This window comes from Neocloeon triangulifer, unplaced genomic scaffold (assembly GCF_031216515.1).
Source record: "Neocloeon triangulifer isolate White Clay Creek 2 clone unplaced genomic scaffold, ASM3121651v1 ptg000003l, whole genome shotgun sequence".
Taxonomy (NCBI): domain Eukaryota; kingdom Metazoa; phylum Arthropoda; class Insecta; order Ephemeroptera; family Baetidae; genus Neocloeon; species Neocloeon triangulifer.
The window spans coordinates 5,450,290-5,469,250 of NW_026775546.1; the positions used below are offsets into that span (position 1 = coordinate 5,450,290).

An 18,961-nucleotide genomic window follows, 5' to 3' on the forward strand; every position below is an offset into this window, starting at 1 on the left:
TTTTTTGTTATAACTTTTTTGATGTTGCGGGAACAATAGACCACCGCGTGCATTACCATAAGAGGCATTGTGCCGACCGCTCGAGAGCACAAAGTCGTGCATGTGTGCATACAAATCAGTACATTTATGTATACACGTACTGACAAAATAGTTGAATGAGAGTGACTCACGTCAGACGTGCCAATAGGCGGCGCCACGCGCTATTATTACAAAACGGCCTATGACTTAAAGTTAGACCGACCCGCATTACATCATCCTGCAGCTGAGAGAGAGAAAAAAGAAAACCTCGATGTTGCTGAGCTGTGATTCATGCACTGTGTGCAAACTCGGACGTAGATTATGAAAATTGGCGCGAGTGACGTCGCGAGAACTAATTGACTGTTGCGTGCTCCGGTGACATTAGGCTCAGCCAAGGAATAATGAAGGAGATCAAAGGGGTAAAATTTGAAGTCCAATTATTTCGCTAGAAAATTAATTATTTTTCAACTTTAATTTTTTATTGAGAAAAAATTATTATATACAATTGAAAATAACGTTGATAATTTAAAGATTTTTATTTTCAAAATATTATTCTATGAAATCCAAGGATTATATTTATTGAAGCTGTGACAAAAAATGATGAAAGCCTCCTCTCTTCTTAGCAACAGCTTTTGCTCTTCCTATCTCTCAGCTGCGCGGCCAGACAAAAGTGCATTTTTACACACCTACTCCTCCCGCGGCCTCTGATTCATTCAGCCAAGATCCCTCTCACTCTCTTATATGTGTATAAAAAATGTACACATAAGTATAAAAAAAAAGAAAACGCGCAGCACATGTTTCCGTGCATGGCCCAGTTGCCGCAGGAAGAAGAAGAAAGCGATATATTTTCGTCCCATTCACACCTGTTCCCGCTCAAAGGATGCATATATATGTATTATTGTTGCGGCCAACAATGCAGTCTCTCTCGGTGAAGTCTGAATGGCCCATTCAGCATCCCTTTTCTCTCCCCATCCGCCCCCCACTCGCACGCAAAACGTGTTCGAACTTGCCCGCGTTTAAAAAAAATAATAATAAAAAATAAGAAGTTGCGTCATGTGACGAGATGTGAGCGAGGCGAAATTGGCGCAGCCTCTTTTCTGCAGCACTCGAGTCACTCTCGAGTGGATATTTATGTTTATGGCGTTGATGTGTGCGTTCGGCAAGCATTCTTACACGTTGATCGCTCACTCCGCAATGGAATGGCTAATCGCACCTGCCAGACTCGTCGCATACCTGAATAAACAACATATTTTGCATTAAAAGATTGCGAAAATACCAGCAGAAGAAATTATAAAATTCAAATTTTCACATTTTTTCCAATTAATTTAAATTTAAAAAAATCGTTATAGTCTTCGTTTTAAAAAGAGATAAATATTTAAGCAATTTGAAATTAAATTAAATTTAAATGGAAAAATTTATTTTGTTTTCTAATCTGTTTGCTGATATTTTGGAAAATTTGCTGAAAATGAGCACCATTTTGAATGAGACATTTTTTTAAACAAGGAAATAGCACAGTAGTCAGCCATTGGTCGAAACACTGCACGTTTCTCAACGCTTGTAAAAACGCGCGCGGCTGAAACACAAAAATTTTTATGTCCCACGCTGATATATATTCGGAAAACACTAAAAACAGGCAGTTGTCGTTATTATATAGTGCTCGCTCGTCTCATTATCAAGGCATGCAGCACGCATCATGCAACTCGCAGCCGCTTTCCTGCTTTTTTATGAAATAATTTGGCTGCTGAAATAGATTTGTCCGGCTCGATAAAAATCTCCGGCTCACATGCAGTCGAAAAACGACACACAGTTGAATATGCTTTGGGTTGTTATTATATATTTAAACATTTGAAGCCGCTGTCTGTTTTGTTAAACACACAATGTAATGCATCAGCCACAGGACCTGCTGTGGAGAAAGAGAAAAAGAGAGATGCTATCTTAATAATCTCTTTATTGCCTTTATTTCAGTTTTTTTTTCATTCTCCCTGGCGCGGCGCTGCACACTAACGAAACAAGAGAATGCTTAGCGGTTAGTCTCCCATGAAAATAATAATTCGTCTCCCTGGACAAATAATTAGGATGCGCCCGGTCGTTAATAGAAAAACTGTATATAATGGAAATACGGGCTGCTTGTTCATTACGAAAAGCGGCCGAGGCGCGCAGTTCAATTTGTTCCTCGGTAACATTAACTCTAATTTGATGATCTGAAAATACAAGATCAGATAATAATTTATTTTATTGTCTTTTCCTCCAAACACATTTATAATGCATTAATAATTTTTTTTTTTTTTTTTTACCAAAAAACTAAAATATACAGAGCAGTTGAAATAATTATAATTACATTTTCAGACTCAATTTCTTTAATTTTTTTAATTTTCTCATATGTAAAGAAAGTTTTACCAATTAGGAAATTAAATTTATTCCATTTTTCTGCTTGATCATTATACCAATTTGCCCAACCGCCCGCGAGAGAAATTGTCTCCTACTCGCAATAGTAAAAGTCGGATTATTTGCCAATGCGCGGCTGTGGGTTGGGCTGGTGGGCCGCGAGCGCGGGCCCCCTCGAGCCGCCCACGCGGGCCGCCCGGCTCCTTTTCTTATATTTTCATTCATATCACGCTCGCACATCCGCGAGTGGGTGCCGCGCGAGTGACTGACTGACGTCACCTTTCTTTTCGCGCATAGTGAAAGTAGAGTCTCGGACCGAGCAGGAGTCACTGCTGCATTTATATTTTTGTTTACTTATTCATGCAGAGCGCACCGACGAGTAGTGCCGCGAGTCAAGTTGCTCATTACGTCGCCGGCGATTAATCGAATCACCATGCGAGCAGCCGGCGCGGCTGCTAATTGCCCGCAAGGTAAACACCGACGTTGAATAACACACACGCTCGTGCAACGGTACATTCATAACATACCACATAATAACCGAGAAACAAGAAGGTTTTCAGCTGCAATTGTGTAAATTTTGCATGTGTTGGAAAGTTCAAACTTTGACCGCCAGGGGAGCGGACCAATGGGAACGCGCCCAGGTGACTAATCTCAGATCGTTCGGCCAATCGCAGCTCAGTCACGTGACCGGCCTAATTGAATAACCGCTAATTTATTGCCTCTCTTAACATTCCACGGTGTTTTTAATTTTTTATCTCTCGGTGCATGCGAGAATCTGCCGAGTGATGTTCATTTGCCCTTAATTGAGACACTTACCTCTCTTGAAAACTCGTTTCTACATAAAACCTGCGCGAGCAATTAAATTTGCGCGCGGAACCCCTTGAGCAATTATTCAAAGAATGCAGCAGCTCCACATAGCGCCTCCCTAATTACTAATATAAATGGTGCCGGTCGTTCAGTCGGTGTATAAATAATAATAATTCAAAAACGCGTTTATATATGTGCAGGCAGGACAATCACCCCTACATACTAATGTATAAAAGCTTCCTCGGGTTCTATTATTTCATACTCGCTGCTTTACGAGCTCCTCTGAGCGTATAAATTTTGACCCTTCCGCATATTAGAATTTATCGCTCTCGGTGCTGCAGTGGTGCCAAGCTCGGAAAACGAAATTTATATGTGATACAAAGCGAAAGTGTATTAAATAGGTCCATTTCGTTTTCATATCGCGATAACCGCGAGGCCGCGCAATTGTAGAATTAGGCTGCCGATCTCGTGCTGCTGCCGGATTTCAAGCCATTTATAAAAAATTTTATCAAAAAAATAAGGGCACTCTGTAGTGCTGCATTAGGCCTATCGATTGACACAATTGAAATGCCGTGCTGTCTATATAAAAAAAATTTAAATACCTTTTACAAAAATTATATTTTTCGTTATATAAAGTAATTATTTACGTGTTGACATAGAGAGTGGATTATTTTTAAAATTAATTAAAAATTCCCACGATTGATACGGACATTTTTCTTAAGGCGCAGATTTTAATAAATTCCGACGTTTATATATATATATATATATATATATATATTTCATTTTCCTCTTTGGTTTCTCAAATACCAAACGCCGTGTGGTGTGCGCCCTTTGATGTGTATTAATTTATTCCGGCCGGAGCTCATATAATAATTAATCTGGCCCGTGGTCTCGTGTGTGTAATTTTTAAAAATAATAATACGTACGTAACAGATCGCGGCGTAATCGATAAATCAAAACTGCTGCTGGCGGGGCTTTAACCCGTCGTATACACACACAGAGAACAGAAGAGGTGGAGAGAGAGATAAATAAAAAATGAAGTGTTTTATAAGTCATGTCAACCCGAAGGCCTCCCGCATTCGCCTCGAAATAATAAAAGCAGAGAGATGTAATGGCACGCGGAATATTTGATACCTGCAGGGCCATTGGTCATCATCACATTATATATCGTGGGTAATTAATTATAACCGCCCGAGCCAAGTGTGTGTTTAGCACCTCAATTCTTAATTCTCTTATAAAAATATTATATATAAAACCATCAGAATGTATTTATTCTAAAAAAATTATACATTTGGAACAAGATAAAAGGTGTGATTGAGAGAAACCTTGAAGTCGCGGTCTGATCTTTTCATCTTTGCGCGGTTTTTCGCCACACACGTAACATATATAAAAAGTGCAGAGAGCACTCTGGGGCATTTCGGGCTGCTCTTTCATATATATAATTGAGAGGTGCACGTCCCAATTTATCCATCACGCGGCCAGTTAGGAGGGAAATTGATGGTGATTAGTGCGGGTGGCACGATGAAGAATGGAACGACTCGCAGCGCTGCGCGCAGAGATGATGACTCGCTCTCTAGCCGCAACTCGCGGAGAGAAAAAACCAACACGGGGGGAGGAGATTACTCCTCGTTTGGCCTCTATATCTTGTTCATAATCATCTCTCGCATACTCACACACGTACCTATTTATATTTATACCTGAGCGAGATGCGCGGCTACTTTCAAAAGATCACGCATCGTGGACTTAGGTGGTCTTCAGGTGCGCTCCGGGGCTTGGAGAGAGAAGAGAGAAGGAGATTAAATAAAAATATAATACTTTGCTGCGTGCGGCGGCGGCGGCGAACACGTATTATAACCGTAACGCAGCGCAGGACCAAAGCGAATAACCAATGCTGCAGGTGTCGATTCGGAATGAATAATCTGCGTGATGAAAGAAATCAACTGCAAAAAGAGTCGGCCTTTAATAAGCGTGTTATTACTCTGATTACCGTGATGGGTCCATTTTCAAACACGGATGAAAAAAAAAGCTACGCAGCAAATGCACAATCAAATAAAATCATCAATTAATCAAACAAACTCGTTAATTCAAAAAAAAGGTTATAAAAACCTGTATATTAAAAAAATAATTGTAAAATATATTTATAAAATTCTGAATCCTTTTAATCAAAGCATGATGCGCTTGATCACAACGGTTGACGTGGAAAAAACCGATTAGGAAAGTGAGATCAAATTCGAGCAGCAGGAAAGTTTGTTATTCGGTTTGGTTATTGCTTTTAATTAACAAAAGAACCATTAATCTTGGCCGCAACCTGATTCTTTCAGGACTCCCGCGCGATTCTCCGAAATGGTTTCTTTATCTCGCGTCAAAAAAAAAAACACTCTGTATTAAATTGTTATACAAGGAAGATTTCTACTCTTGTTGATTTGTTAATTCGTAAACCACATCAATAACGAGCCGATCGCCGCGAGATGAAATACCGCCCGCAAAAAAGGTGACATTACCGCGAGCGTAATTACACCGCGGCCGCGGCCGACCACCTGTCAAGCATTATAGAGTTGTTATTGGCGGGCGCATGAAGAGATAGAAAGAGGAGATTCTGTGTTGTTGTTAATAATCGTTAGCCAGTTTGAGGAATAACCTCGAGGGGCGGCCGGCCGGCCGCGCGCAGGTAGAGCTTGCTTGGTCGTCAAATTACTAGGCGCATCATTGTGCTCTGTGTATCGGTAATAAAGCCCTAAATCACCATAAGAAGAACAAACAAGGACGGCGGCGGCGGCGAGATGGAAAAAATTCTCTCACTCTCTGGCCAGACACAAAGGGACCTCACAGCGCGATGCTATGGGAAAGTGCTGATCTGCGCCTCATGCCCTGGCTCGACCTTTCCATACGAGACCGGGCCATATGCTGACCAATTTTTGAATAAATGTGTTCTCGGAAAGGGTCAAAAATCCAATTTATCATGAATTTGGAAGGAAGGAAATATCTCTGGTCCTGGTTTAAGAATAATTTTTCTGGAAAGTTAAAATTCACTCTCATTTAATTTTAAAAGATTTTAAAATTTAAATTTATTTAACAAAAAAGATTGAATTTCTAAAAAAATTTAATTAAAATTACCCCTCCCTCTCCATAGATTTTATCTCTTATTTCCACTCAATTTTATTGTTTGTTCACAATCCAATCTTCCACTTAACGACGAGACACACGCAGCTTTTGAATTTATTTACAATAAATCAGTGAACCTCATCGGCGGCGGCACGTTTTTATTTCTTCTTGTTGTTCTGCGTCCAAATTGGAAAAAGGTGTTGTCGTCTCTCTTACTGTCGTCGGGACAGGGCGGTGCGTTTATTTGCATCCCCTAATTGAATCTCGAGCCGCGGCGACAAATTAATAATGGTCGAGGTTGTTTTCGGGTCCTTTCTCTCTCGCTGCCTTATCTAAACAGCGAGGCAGCTTATTTCCAAACACCGCACGCACAGAGGGAGAAAATGTTGGGCGTCAACAATTCGTTTAGCTTTTTATTATTATTATTATTCTCTTTTTACCACCTATGGCGAGTAGCACACCATGTCTAAAGGAGCCGAAAGAAATGTCTTCTTCGTTTTATTCCTCTGCTGGCAGCAGATAAAAAGCAGCCCGGCGCGGTTCTCAATATTTTTTCTCTCTTGTTTGGTCATGAAAAATGTGACAGTGCATGACTCATGGAATAATATTTAGAAGGAGACCATCCAGCGGCATAAAGAGATCTGTGCGTCTGTGTTGGTATTTAATGAAACATAATAGCGGCCGGGGATGCAGGTGAGAAAAGCGCGGCGGCGGCGGCGCGTCTTAATAGCTTCACAGAGAGAGAACTGCTGCCCGTTTCATCTCTCCAAATAATATAATATAAATGCGTGTGATCGCATTTTCGCGCCCCGAAAGAGCGACGCTGCTTTGCTTTTTGTCAAAATAAAGAAGCCGCGTGTCAATCAGGGCGGAAAATAAATTGCCACCTCGTCACTTGAAAGAGACCCCCCCGAAATTTTTCACTCTCGATTTATTATTATATAAATATATACGCGACGAGGAAAATGATAAATATATAGGATAAAAGCGAAGCGGCGCGGACTTTGAAGAAGAACGCAAGTGTCCGCACAACAAATCGAACGTACGTGCTGGAAATGGTTTTGTCGGACGAGAATAATTGATCGTTGGGCGCATCATTCCGCCGCGGTGGACACGCAGGTTGCATACCTCAAGTGTGGAGCAAAGTGTGCTGCACAATGGAGTAAAATGGAAAGTAAATAGAGCGCTTGAGAATTCGATTCTCTATGGACAAGAATTTTCCTACACACAATAACCACTTTAACTCACAAGATTGGCATTTACAATTTATTCCATTTTTCTGAATAATTTTGAGCGCTTAAATAGATCTAAAATACTAAAATATATTCGACATGTTAATATTTTTTCTAGTTTTGATAGAAAAAAGGTATTTTGTATTGTAATTTTAATTTATACTTGATTAAAAAAAATTAATATAATATTTTTTTTATTCTCAAGGTATAAATTAAAATAATAATGATTTGTTTTCTTTTCCATTCAAAATAATTAATCCGCAATAAAAGTAATTATCTAAAATCCAATAGTAAATCTTTATAAAAATTATCCATTTATTTCCTTGTGATTCTAAATAGTTTGGAGAAATGAAAACATTAAAGATTTCCAAAAAGTTTTTACTTCCCTTCCAGTTAAATCGTCTTGACCTTTTTGATAAATTCCATTTCTTGATAAATCGCAATAAATTTCCGAATGTGTTCCATCATCGTTTGGTGGCTTTTCCCGGTTCAGAAGCTCGGCCGGCTGTCAGAGAGCAAGACTCAGCAGAAAAAAACGAGAGTGATGACAAATGTAATTACACAGGCGAGCTAGCGAGGGATTGTTTTATTGCCGCGGATAAGGAGTAGGAATTTGTGCATGCATCGTACTTTGTGGCGCGCAACAATGATTAAGTCGTGACTCTGACAAAAGTCTCTCCCACGCCGAATAACAATTTTTTTCCCGACAGACAGACAGACCAATCCATCCAGCAGGATAATTTTTACCTTCCACATATTGTGTTAACAACCGCGCGGGCATTGTTTACTTATTACATACATAAATGCGTAAAAGCCACAAAAATGGTGCTAACTCGGAGGGAGGCCTCTATGCAACCCGCGCGCGAGCAAGGTGCTTATTTCCGCGCAAGATCACACACGAAAGTGCCGCCGGCCTTAACCTTAAGTGACTTGACGACAGGCGGGAGGAAATTATATTGGAAGGAAAATAAGGCGAAAAGGAGCCGCCGAGTATAAAAAGTACAAAAAAAATGCTTCGTCGGGGGGCGCGAATTTAATTTGCTCTCCTGCTTTTGTGTGATTAGTTTCTCGATTTGCGGCCACGGTATAATTACTCTGCAGCCTGGGAATGGCAGCTAGCGAATGATTAAAGAGCGCGTCAAAACAAGACACAATAATATTATCGGGGAGGAAGAGAGAAGAAGAAAGGAGAAAAAACCGCCGCCGCTGCTTCTCTTATTATTATTTAGTTCCTTTATATATTGTGTGTGTGTGTTTATTCCAAATGGACGCGGCTTCTTCTTCTTCTCTATAAAGTCAGCCGGGTTAGAGAGAGAGAGAGAGAGAGAGGAAAGTTAATGCGCCCTTTTTACAAAAAGACCACACACGCGCGCGTGCGTTTTCATCTCATCAGCGGCGGCGAACGCGAGATTCGTATATTATGCTTTTGTGTAATACGGCACAAAGCAAATTCGCAGAACGACCGACCCATATATTAAAACATCTCCAAATAAAGGAGACGTGCCGGAGTAAAAGAATTAAATTATTTTGCGCATGCATGCGGCACAAAGCCGGCGCCCATTCGCTTATTGCCTCGTTAGCGGCGGATTTTTTGAATTTTTCGCCAAATGCTAAGCACCCGTACCACCGAGCACATTTGAATAATTTAGCGATTTGCCTACGCAAATTAGACGCAGCCGACGACCATTTTGTTTTGAAGAAGGTCTCCGCCGCTCTTTTTTAATAAAGTAAATAAAAAACTTTTCAAAAAAGGGAAAGTTGTAAAATTAATTAGCTCAAGAATTTTTTTTTAATTTATTAAGTCCAAAATAGTCAATTTTATTGAAGTATCAACGGTATGATAATTTGTTAGGTTGATTTGCAGTAAATTAATGTTAACTATTAATCAATTCTAATAAATTAAATTTGAGATATTTTTATTGTTTTATCCAAGATTCAATTTGCAAATAAAAAGTATTAATTGTTTTGTGGATCTATTGAATTAAATTTAATAAAATAAAAACTTTCCAAATAATTTGTAAAAATTTAGTACACATAAATCTGTCACAATTATGAAATTTCTAATTTGGCAAAAATTGTCATTTATTTCCTAATACTCTTTTTTTGTTGGCTGCACCCTATTATGTGCTTGTCCGGCAACCACCCTCTCTTTCTGTCTGATTACCCTCGCTGCTCGAGAAATCCAATCTGATGTCCTTTGTGGTCGCACCGCATTTATTTGTCCGACTATATATAGAGCGCTTGTACTATTATATATTATTTGTCCTCCCACCGTGTAATCCCATAATTTTCTTGTTTTCAATCCGAAAATTCCTGGTGATCCCATTAGTGAGTGAGCATATTAGGAGGTCTGTCTGTCTCTATGCTGTGTCCATTCGGCTCTCTTTTGTCGCCGCCAACACAAAAGGGGGACCGAGAATAACACACACATATGACCTCCACGAAAACGAACCAATTTGTCCAATCTGGGACAAACCAGCGAAAGGGAAAACTACTGCGCGCTTTCTTTATCAGCGAGGAAAAAATGATTCTTTTGTTTGCACCCGTTCGAAAGAGCGAAAAAATTTACGAGAGCAAATAATGCTGCAATCTCGGCATTGTCTTTGCCTTAATTACATTGCCGATGCGGCCGAAATGAGGGCCTGTCTCCTTATCTCTTTCTCGTTTATACGTGCATCATGAGAGATAACGCAGCGTGCGTGTATAGATAAGGACACAGTGACTAGCGGCGCCCTGGTTCTTTCGCAGCCGGATCGTGGTGCTGTCCGGTTATAGAAAATGTGCATCACTCGAATCAAACAGTCCTGGTACGGATTCATCCAAAATCCGCGCCATCCGCCGAAAAACAGGACTTACGCAACCGAGGCAACAACCCTGCCTCCCTATTTGAACTTCACCGAATCTGGGTTGCTCGACTGCTCTGGGAACTCAACTGAAGGTGAATTTTGCAAAAGGGTAGAATTTAAAACCAGAAAAATTAAATAATTAGAAATATAATAATCTTACAAGTTAAAATTTTTACTTAAAAATTTTCTTTCATTTTTGGTATTATTTGACTTATATAACATTTAATTCGAAAGAATCATTTGTATATACTGGCGATTTTTATCTTCAGAATTTTGAAGGTTCTCAAGATGGAAAGTTCAAAGTTCCGCCGATTTTGAAATCCTTTTGGAGCAAAGCGCACCCTGCCGGTTCAGCATTCGGCCCGGCTTTAATATTATTTTTTTTCTATCAGTGCATTATTATTATTGTTCTTGATGCCGGTGGCAGCGAGTGACGTTAATTCCCTTGATGCCTTTGTTCCGCGGCGGCGCGCATTATGCCTCCTCCATTTGTAATCGGCGCGCAGCACAAATAATAAAATAATATTCCTGTGGGAAAAACACACGGGGCACTTCACCTCTCTACTTTTGATTGACTGGTGAAAAAAAAAACGCCAGCCGAGAATTTCTTTCTTTTTCTTCTGCAAATAATATAATATACGGGGTGAATGCCTTTTATTGATATCATTTTCGGTTGAGCCTCTTTTGACTATCAAACTGACTGCTGAGTTGCAGCAGGAGACTCGAAAGGGAACAAAGGAAATTTCCAAGCCAAGAGACCGATTGAAAAAAAAAATTCACAGGAGTTTTGTTTTTTCTTTATTCTCGTGAATTTTTATGCAATTTTATCAAAAATTTCCAAGGAGACTTTCAGATGATATAATCCAATTAGAGCGCCGTTGTAAAATAAAACCGTCACATGGCTGGAAAAGTGGTGAAAAGCTCACTTTGTATGATGCTCTGCTGCGCTGCTATGGATGAAACCTCCAAACTTCCTAACCACCAGTCGGCCTATCTCCTTTCATATCAAGGCCCGAACATTATATATACGAAAATAAATTTATTTCCATCTTTTCCCCCGAAATCGATATCAACCATTAACTCGGACAAAACATTCCTCGCGCTAAATTTGTCTGCGGAATGAAAAAAGTTTTATTTATTCCAGGTGCAGCTATGCACATTTGCAGCGAAAAATCACGAGCACAATGTGGTCATCCAATGATCAGCCGAGCGCGCATAATCCCCTTATAAACGCACGCGGCGTTTAGCAGATGACATGTCAATTTGCGCGATGGAATGCGCCATTCAGCGTCAATAAAACACGCGCCACCGCGGCACTGCACACATTGTTGGCGGAAAAAACGCGAGTGCTCTCTCGGGAGGAAATAAATATTAAGGAATAATATAAAAAAAGAGAGAACAAGAGCAGCGATTTGGATGGGAATGCTAGAAAATATTGTTTGCTCCCGAATGAAATTGTTATTGGAAACAAATATTTTGAGAAATTTTACAGATGAATAATTCAAATAATGGTTTATAATTAAATTTGAGCATATAAAAATTGTAAAATTTGGGGAAGTGAAAATCTACAGTTTCAAACTTATGCATTGGTAATTGCTCAAGACTCTGGCTTGCTCGTTTTTATACATCCATGCGATGTTGGTTCCGGAAAAGTTACCAAGAGACCTTGCATTATTCCGTATTATATAGTTTTCCCATGAGGTCGAGCGCCAGATGAGAAATTTAATATATAAAACAAAAAGAGAGCACTGCTGCATTATTCATGTGTAGTAATACATACGCTGCTCTGGATTAACTTTCGTTTTCTATATTACTTTTCTCGGCGAGACCAGAATGTCTTTAATAACATAACACTCTGTTAAGTTTTTTTATATCATTTTGCCGCAGCAGCTTTGGAAAGAACAAATAACCGACTTCCTCACGAAATTACCGGGGAATGCGCCCTGCCTTCCACGCCGCGCGAGTATTTTTATTATATAAAACGCGTGCACTTTTTATAAGAAAGAAAATTTTTATCAGGCGGCTTCGCATAGATAGATAGTTTCTCTCTTTTTCGGAACAGATGCGCTCCGTTTTTCGGGAATGTATCACCTGCCTCATGCTTGTATAAGAAAAACGGACGGACTCGCGCCAGGATCATTTTTAATTCGGCCAGATGATGCTGCAGCAGCACGCGCGATCTCCTTCTTTTATTACATATAAGACCACCCCTTGTATAAAATATTTATTATATGGAAAAGGAATTCACGCGCCGGAAACTAATTGTCGGCGTGCTCGAGAGGACGATATTATATACTTTGTCATCTGATGTGCGCAGTGTTGTGACCGAGGAGGGATGGATGCTGTTCCGAACCACCCAGGCCGCGCCGTCTCGAGTAATTAATATGTATCAAGAGCGAGAGACCAGAGCTGAATATCCTGTCCAGCTGCGAAACGCTCGCGCGCGTGCCTCCTCGGCCGAATTGGTCGTTCTGTAACTTCATCTTGAAGCGCTTAACGCGTGGTGCAAACATGATGATGGGGGACTTTGAAAATTGTAAAGGAGGTTTATCGTTTATAAAGTGAAATTCAAAATAGATCACTAAAATCACCAGGAAAATAAATATAATAAAAACTTTGAAAACATTTCTACTGAAATTAAAAGAAAGTTATATTTTTTTCATAATTTACTAACTCAATTAAATTAATTGAATTAAATCAACTTGGCATTCAATGTGACCAGTTAAAATTACGTTATTAAGTATAAATTTAAAGCTGGTTCATAATTATTGATCCTGATTTATAATTAATCTTTTTATCTGGAAATTTTTATTTGCATTTCAATTTAAAGTTCCTTTTCCCAACCTTGGCCGTAACACTGATTTGTCATCAGTCCTACTCTTTCTTTCTCATTGATTGTCGTTCTTTTTATTCCCCAACTGGGATTATTTATTGAAAAACGCCAAACACACACAAGGTCAATGTCGACTCTCATCATTGTGCCATCGGTTTGTGTTTGTGTACACTTTCCGTGTAGTTCTTTTTTTTATATTATTTCATTATTATTCAAGAAAGAGTTGGTTCGCCTAAAAAAACTCCTCGTCGTGTGTCGAAAAATATACACACAAAACTCGCCATGGAAATTTTCGAGCACGATATATTTATTGGCCGGCGCTGCATTGATCCCCCGGAGTAACAACGCGGCAAATATTAACAACACGGCCGCGTGTTTGACGTTGAGTAATGCTTTTTCGCCGCGTGTACCACGCGTTTATATGCAGCAAACAAAATCGACTTTGGCTTCTTTATATTCTTTTCGGGCCGACTGCTTTTTTTGATACGCTTTGTTTTCGGGCTCCATTCTTTTAATCGGATCGATACTCACTTTATATCTGTGACAAACGAGTCGAAAATGACGCGGATTTTCATGTGAGAGCGGCTTTATATGCTATTTGTTTTGGGCTCGTTCGTTATCGCGCGGCCGAAAAAGCTGTGTGTAATTTGGCCCAATTTGGGGCGAGAGAGTAAAAGCCTCGCCCGTGCAAGTTCATGTCTGACCCAAGGGCGGAGCACTAAATCAACCGACGAAAGGGGTTGACGGCCTCATACTGTGCACCGAAATCACTCGGGGCGGCGTCTCGCAATCTTCACTTTCCTCCATATAAAGTTGTCTCTCAATTTGCTGCTTTTCGTCGGAGGATAAAGAAACAAAAGTTGTGGAAAAATTGGCTCCGGGCTCAGCAGACGGGCCATCTGTTCGCCAGTTAACCAAAGTTTTAGAATTTCCCACCGGGATATTGCGTTAATCAAAACTTTCTTTTATTGCAAAAACTTGGACTAGTTCATGTTTCATTAATTTTATATTTCATTATTAAATTGTTTTCAGTGAAAAATTAAAATTAAAATCAGGCTTTACATTTGAATCCATTTTAAATGACATCAAAACCTTAAAAATTCAAAAATATTTATAGGAAATTAAATATCATCAGAAATTTACTTTTTGTTGATAAAATCAAGTAATTCTTTATTATTATTTTAAATGAAAAAATTAATAAGATGTAAACTTGAAAAATCTTTGTAAATTATTTTTATCTTTAACAAATTTTCAGTTTTCTTTTATATTTGTTAGGAAATAGGTCGGCTGGCGCGTGAGCATCTGGGCAATTAACAGCCAATTTGACACCGCGCGCATTCCAAAGCTCCTTTTCCTATTATTCTTTTTTTTTCGTGCGGGGTCAGCCTGGTGCAGCAGGCACACCTGCCCCCTGTATCTATCTGCTGGCGCACCCTGACAGGTGTGCCGCCCCAGGGCCCGCGATCGATGCACCCGACTTCCGGCGCCCTGTGCGGTCCGGGGGCGGCCCCGGAGGCGGCTCGCGTCCCCCGAAGTCTTTGAATAATCGCGTGCACGCGAATATTGAAATGAGCCGACGAGAGAAGAGAAAAGTCAAAAAGACGGACGGGTCTTATTATATGGCATTGCTGTGTGTGATGATTATTGCCAGCCTTCTGCCGCTCATATTGAATTGGAAATGAGAAATGACGATGGCGTGATTTGCACGCGGATGAAATCTAAATTTGCATCTTTCGCTTTGCGCCGACGATAGAAAAGCGTTCGTGCCAAATGTTATGTAAAATTATATAAGCTCACTTTTGTTGAAAGGGATAAATTTTTTTATCTGGCCAGCCAAATCTTTTATTAAAGAAAAATTTGCATATTTGACAGAGACCTTTGGATCATGTATTTATTTAAATTAGTTAAATTACTCCATAACAAAAAAAATTAATTACTGGGTATCGATTTGTGATTTATTGAAGATAAGTTTAAATTAATTATGTAATCTAGGAGTTATGTTGCTTCAATGATGAGGAATTTAATTACAATTTTATTAATTTTGCAAATAAGAGAAATTTAGACTTCAATTGATTAATGCTTCAGATATTAAAAATCCCGACAGTGACTTTTTGAACAGTTTAAACAAAGTCTAAAAGTTGGTTTAATTTTCAATGTTGTTTTTAGTTACTATGCAACCAATTATAATTTATTTTAAATTTCATATTTAAAAAAAAAAATAAATAAACAATTTTTACTGAAAACAAAACTTAATATGGGGGAAATTTATTCCTTTTATTTAGTTTTATCCAAAATTTTCTCAATCCTCGATGGCCGTAAATTCTAAAAGATAAGGAAATTTACAACTTACAACTCCATTCTAGAAGTTTTGACACGATCGAGCGCAAACAACCCTTTTGCCCCGGAAAACGCTCGTAAGCTCATAATGATGTCAAAATGGCAGCGATAAGCATCAGAGCAGATTGAGACCGAAAACTTTTCACCCTTTTTCGCCCCCTTCGCATTGTCCACCGGCAGCATCTCTTTCATACAAATGATTTTATTCGTTGTGATTTTTCCTTTATCCGACGCGCGCGGCCCCCCGAGGGCAGCTGCGGGGGCGGACGGGGGCAGATGCTCTTCGGGTGACCTACGCATCCTACACACAATGACGCCCGCTCGCCAATCTATTAGCACGTTAATCCTGATATTTTTCAGGGCTTAATGGACGCGCGGCGCGCGGCAGATCGCATCTGGCGCGCTCTCCGATTACAATTTCTTTCCTGCTCCGATATCGCACCGTCTATAAACTGTTCCTAAACACAAACACGTTCAGGGATATCTCATCGCGCCAGGTATCAAATGATGTGTCGCGAATTTAATAAACTGTCCACCTTCTGCTTCCGACTCGAGTTCTATTAAAAATAATGAAGAAGAATAATTATTATGATATAAAAAAACTTACCTTTCTTACGTTTCTACAAAATTTTAATTAAAAGCCGAAAATAATTATCAAATTTAAGTATGTTAAGTGTTAAATTTAGGTTTGTTTTAATAAAAATTAATATAATATTAAATTAATAAAAATTTTCTTGGCCTGACCCCAAAAAATTTCAAAAAAATAATAATTAAAAAAAATATTCATTTTTTGTAATAAATTAAAGAATAATTTTTCAATTTTCATTGTTCTCATGTGATATTGCTCCTTAAATTTTCTCACACTTTCAATTTTGCTCCCCATTTCGTCACTTTTTGTTACAAAACTTTATACAATATATGATTAATGCATTAAAGCCAAAATTCATTCGTCAAGTAATTCAATTTCCTGCCTATTTTGAGTGTGCTATCGTTGGGGTAGGTTGTGCGAACGAAAATTCTTAAATTAATTCCAGAAGAGCAATTAATCTTTCCGCCCCCTGACAGGTGATATCTCCCCAGTGCGTATAATTGCAACTCGGTCGTTCCGTTTTCTCGCGGTGAATTTTTCTTTCTCTCTCTGACTGCACTTGACGCAGTTAGAAAATACGCGCTGCCTGTTAATAACGTTGTGACTTGGAAAAAATTACTCAAGCATGCTTCCCTATTAATTTACGATATTGCAGGGGAAGAAAAACAGCAGCAGGGCATTTATGTATTTTCATTATGCAGCAGCACTGCCGAATAAATTTCAAAAAATTCAAGCATTTCCCCCTTTTGCAGGCCGCCCGCCGATACAATATTGGCGGTGTGGCGTGTCAGCTGGGTGACGACCTATGACTGATACGCCTTAACACGATACACACCCTGATCGGGAAAAAATAAATTTGGTGAAGAATTCTATGGCTGCCTTATGATCAAAAATAATTTTAAAAATTACAAGGGAAAAATAAAAAAAAAGTCAGTCAATATTTTGACAATTTTTGACTATAATAATTTAAATAATATTAAAACGCTTTTAATAAATAATTTTCTAATGAAGTCGACCAATAATTTAAAATGAAAACAAATAATTATGCAAATTTTTCTATCTATTTGGATTAAAATGAATTTTAAATATTTTGGATTTTTACTAAATCATTTTTGTGTGTTGCAGATGCGTGTTCCAGCAGAGCCACGCCGAAACCGCGTTCTCCAAGTCCGACTGCGAGACCGAACGTCACATTCCACACGTACGCGTGTCCTCCGGCCTACGCGGCCTGGTACTGCCTCAACGGGGCCACCTGCTTCACCGTGCGAATCGGCGAGTCGCTCCTCTACAACTGCGAGTGAGTATAACATTCAAACCCCTGAACGACATGAAACTTTTAATTTTACTGCTGGCGATTATTGTCACGCTGGAGTGTGTTTGAGTTGCGGAAAGCAAGGTGCAGTACTGGATAGGGGGCTGTTGCGTGCAGCTTCCTGCGGAGTCCTCTCGGCGGGTGTGGGAAAATTTTCGCGTGGAACTAATTCTCAAATTGTGATTAGATAAATGACACATAATATTCCCAAAAGTTATATTAAAATTATTAATTTCAATCATTTTAATTGTATAATTTTCCTTTCTGTGAAATAATTAAATTAAAATCTTAGCAATTATGCAAAGTTAATTATTTTATTTGGTATTTATTTAGAGTTACAAAAAATTAATTTAACACTTTGCAGTTAATTTTAATTTTTACACAAAATGATTAATTTTTTATAAATTTGTTACATAATTTATACTGAATTTTGCGACTATTTCCTTAAGCTTTGAAAATTCTTCTGGTCCTCTATTCAGTTTATTCTCGTTGCTTTGCAGTAGTCGAATTTTTGTGGAGGGTGGTTTTTTTCCCGAAGGGGTGGTGCATGAGAGAATGAGGCTTGTGCTATTTAGCGACGCCCGCGCACCTGAGCATGCCGCGGAAAGCGTCCAGCGGATTAGCGAGTGCGTCAGGGAGCAGCCCTGAATTGCTGCCGGTGTGAGAAATCACACCCTGCTCTCATTATATGCGCCAGGGGAAAATAAATTCCGTTTGTCCATAAATCGCTCCCCGTGTGTATTTTTCTCACTGACAAGGCAGTAAATTTTGTATATTTCTTACACAGAGGGCTTAAAATCGGCAGTCAATTTGAGGGGTTGGAATGTTTGGAGGACTGCAAAAAGTATAAGCTCCGAATTTCTCTTTTGCTTTTATTTTTCATTCGAGGAATAACGTTTCTTTTTTTTCTGACAAAAGTTGGAAATTTATTGCACACCCTTTAGCATAAAAAACTCGTGCCGGTACAATTTGTCTGGAAAAAGTGCCCAATAAAACCACCTCGGCGTGAACCTGTAAATTAGAGGGGACGATGAATTTATATTTATTTCTCTGTGGACTCGAGACCTACCCCTCTTATGCTTATCTGGGACGATGCGTCACCTCTCTATTAGCCCTTTGTCGTCGAGATGAAAAATTTGTCGCCGAATCGCACGCGATAAATCGACGCCTGACCGCCGATAAGAAGGCACTGGCGACGCATTTTTTAATTTTACGACTCTCAGGGGTGTGTGTTTTGTCTTTCGGGGAGAATAACGAGGTGCCAAGCGGACGCTTATCAGCCGCCGATCGCCGTCGAATAAAATTCCTTGACGCCGGAGCCCAGCATCTCGGCTGAAGAGAGGCTGATTCCAAAATATAAAAATCTTGCACCACCTGCAGGTTTTTTGAAGGGATAAAACTCCACAATATACAAAATATAAAAATAATTTAATTAATAAATATTTAATATTACCCCTAAAAAATTTAATTATTTTTTGTTATATTTATGATGAAATACAG

At 39.2% G+C, this 18,961-nt stretch overlaps 1 protein-coding gene across 1 annotated transcript in view; it reads left to right on the forward strand.

Annotated features, from left to right (window-relative positions):
- Positions 1-18,961, forward strand: part of LOC132205710 (uncharacterized) — a 47,042-nt gene that overhangs the window by 23,645 nt on the left and 4,436 nt on the right. Inside the window, exon 4 of the mRNA XM_059634962.1 lies at positions 17,275-17,446. Coding sequence (XP_059490945.1) covers positions 17,275-17,446 — 172 coding nt within the window. The remainder of the gene's footprint in view (positions 1-17,274; positions 17,447-18,961) is intronic.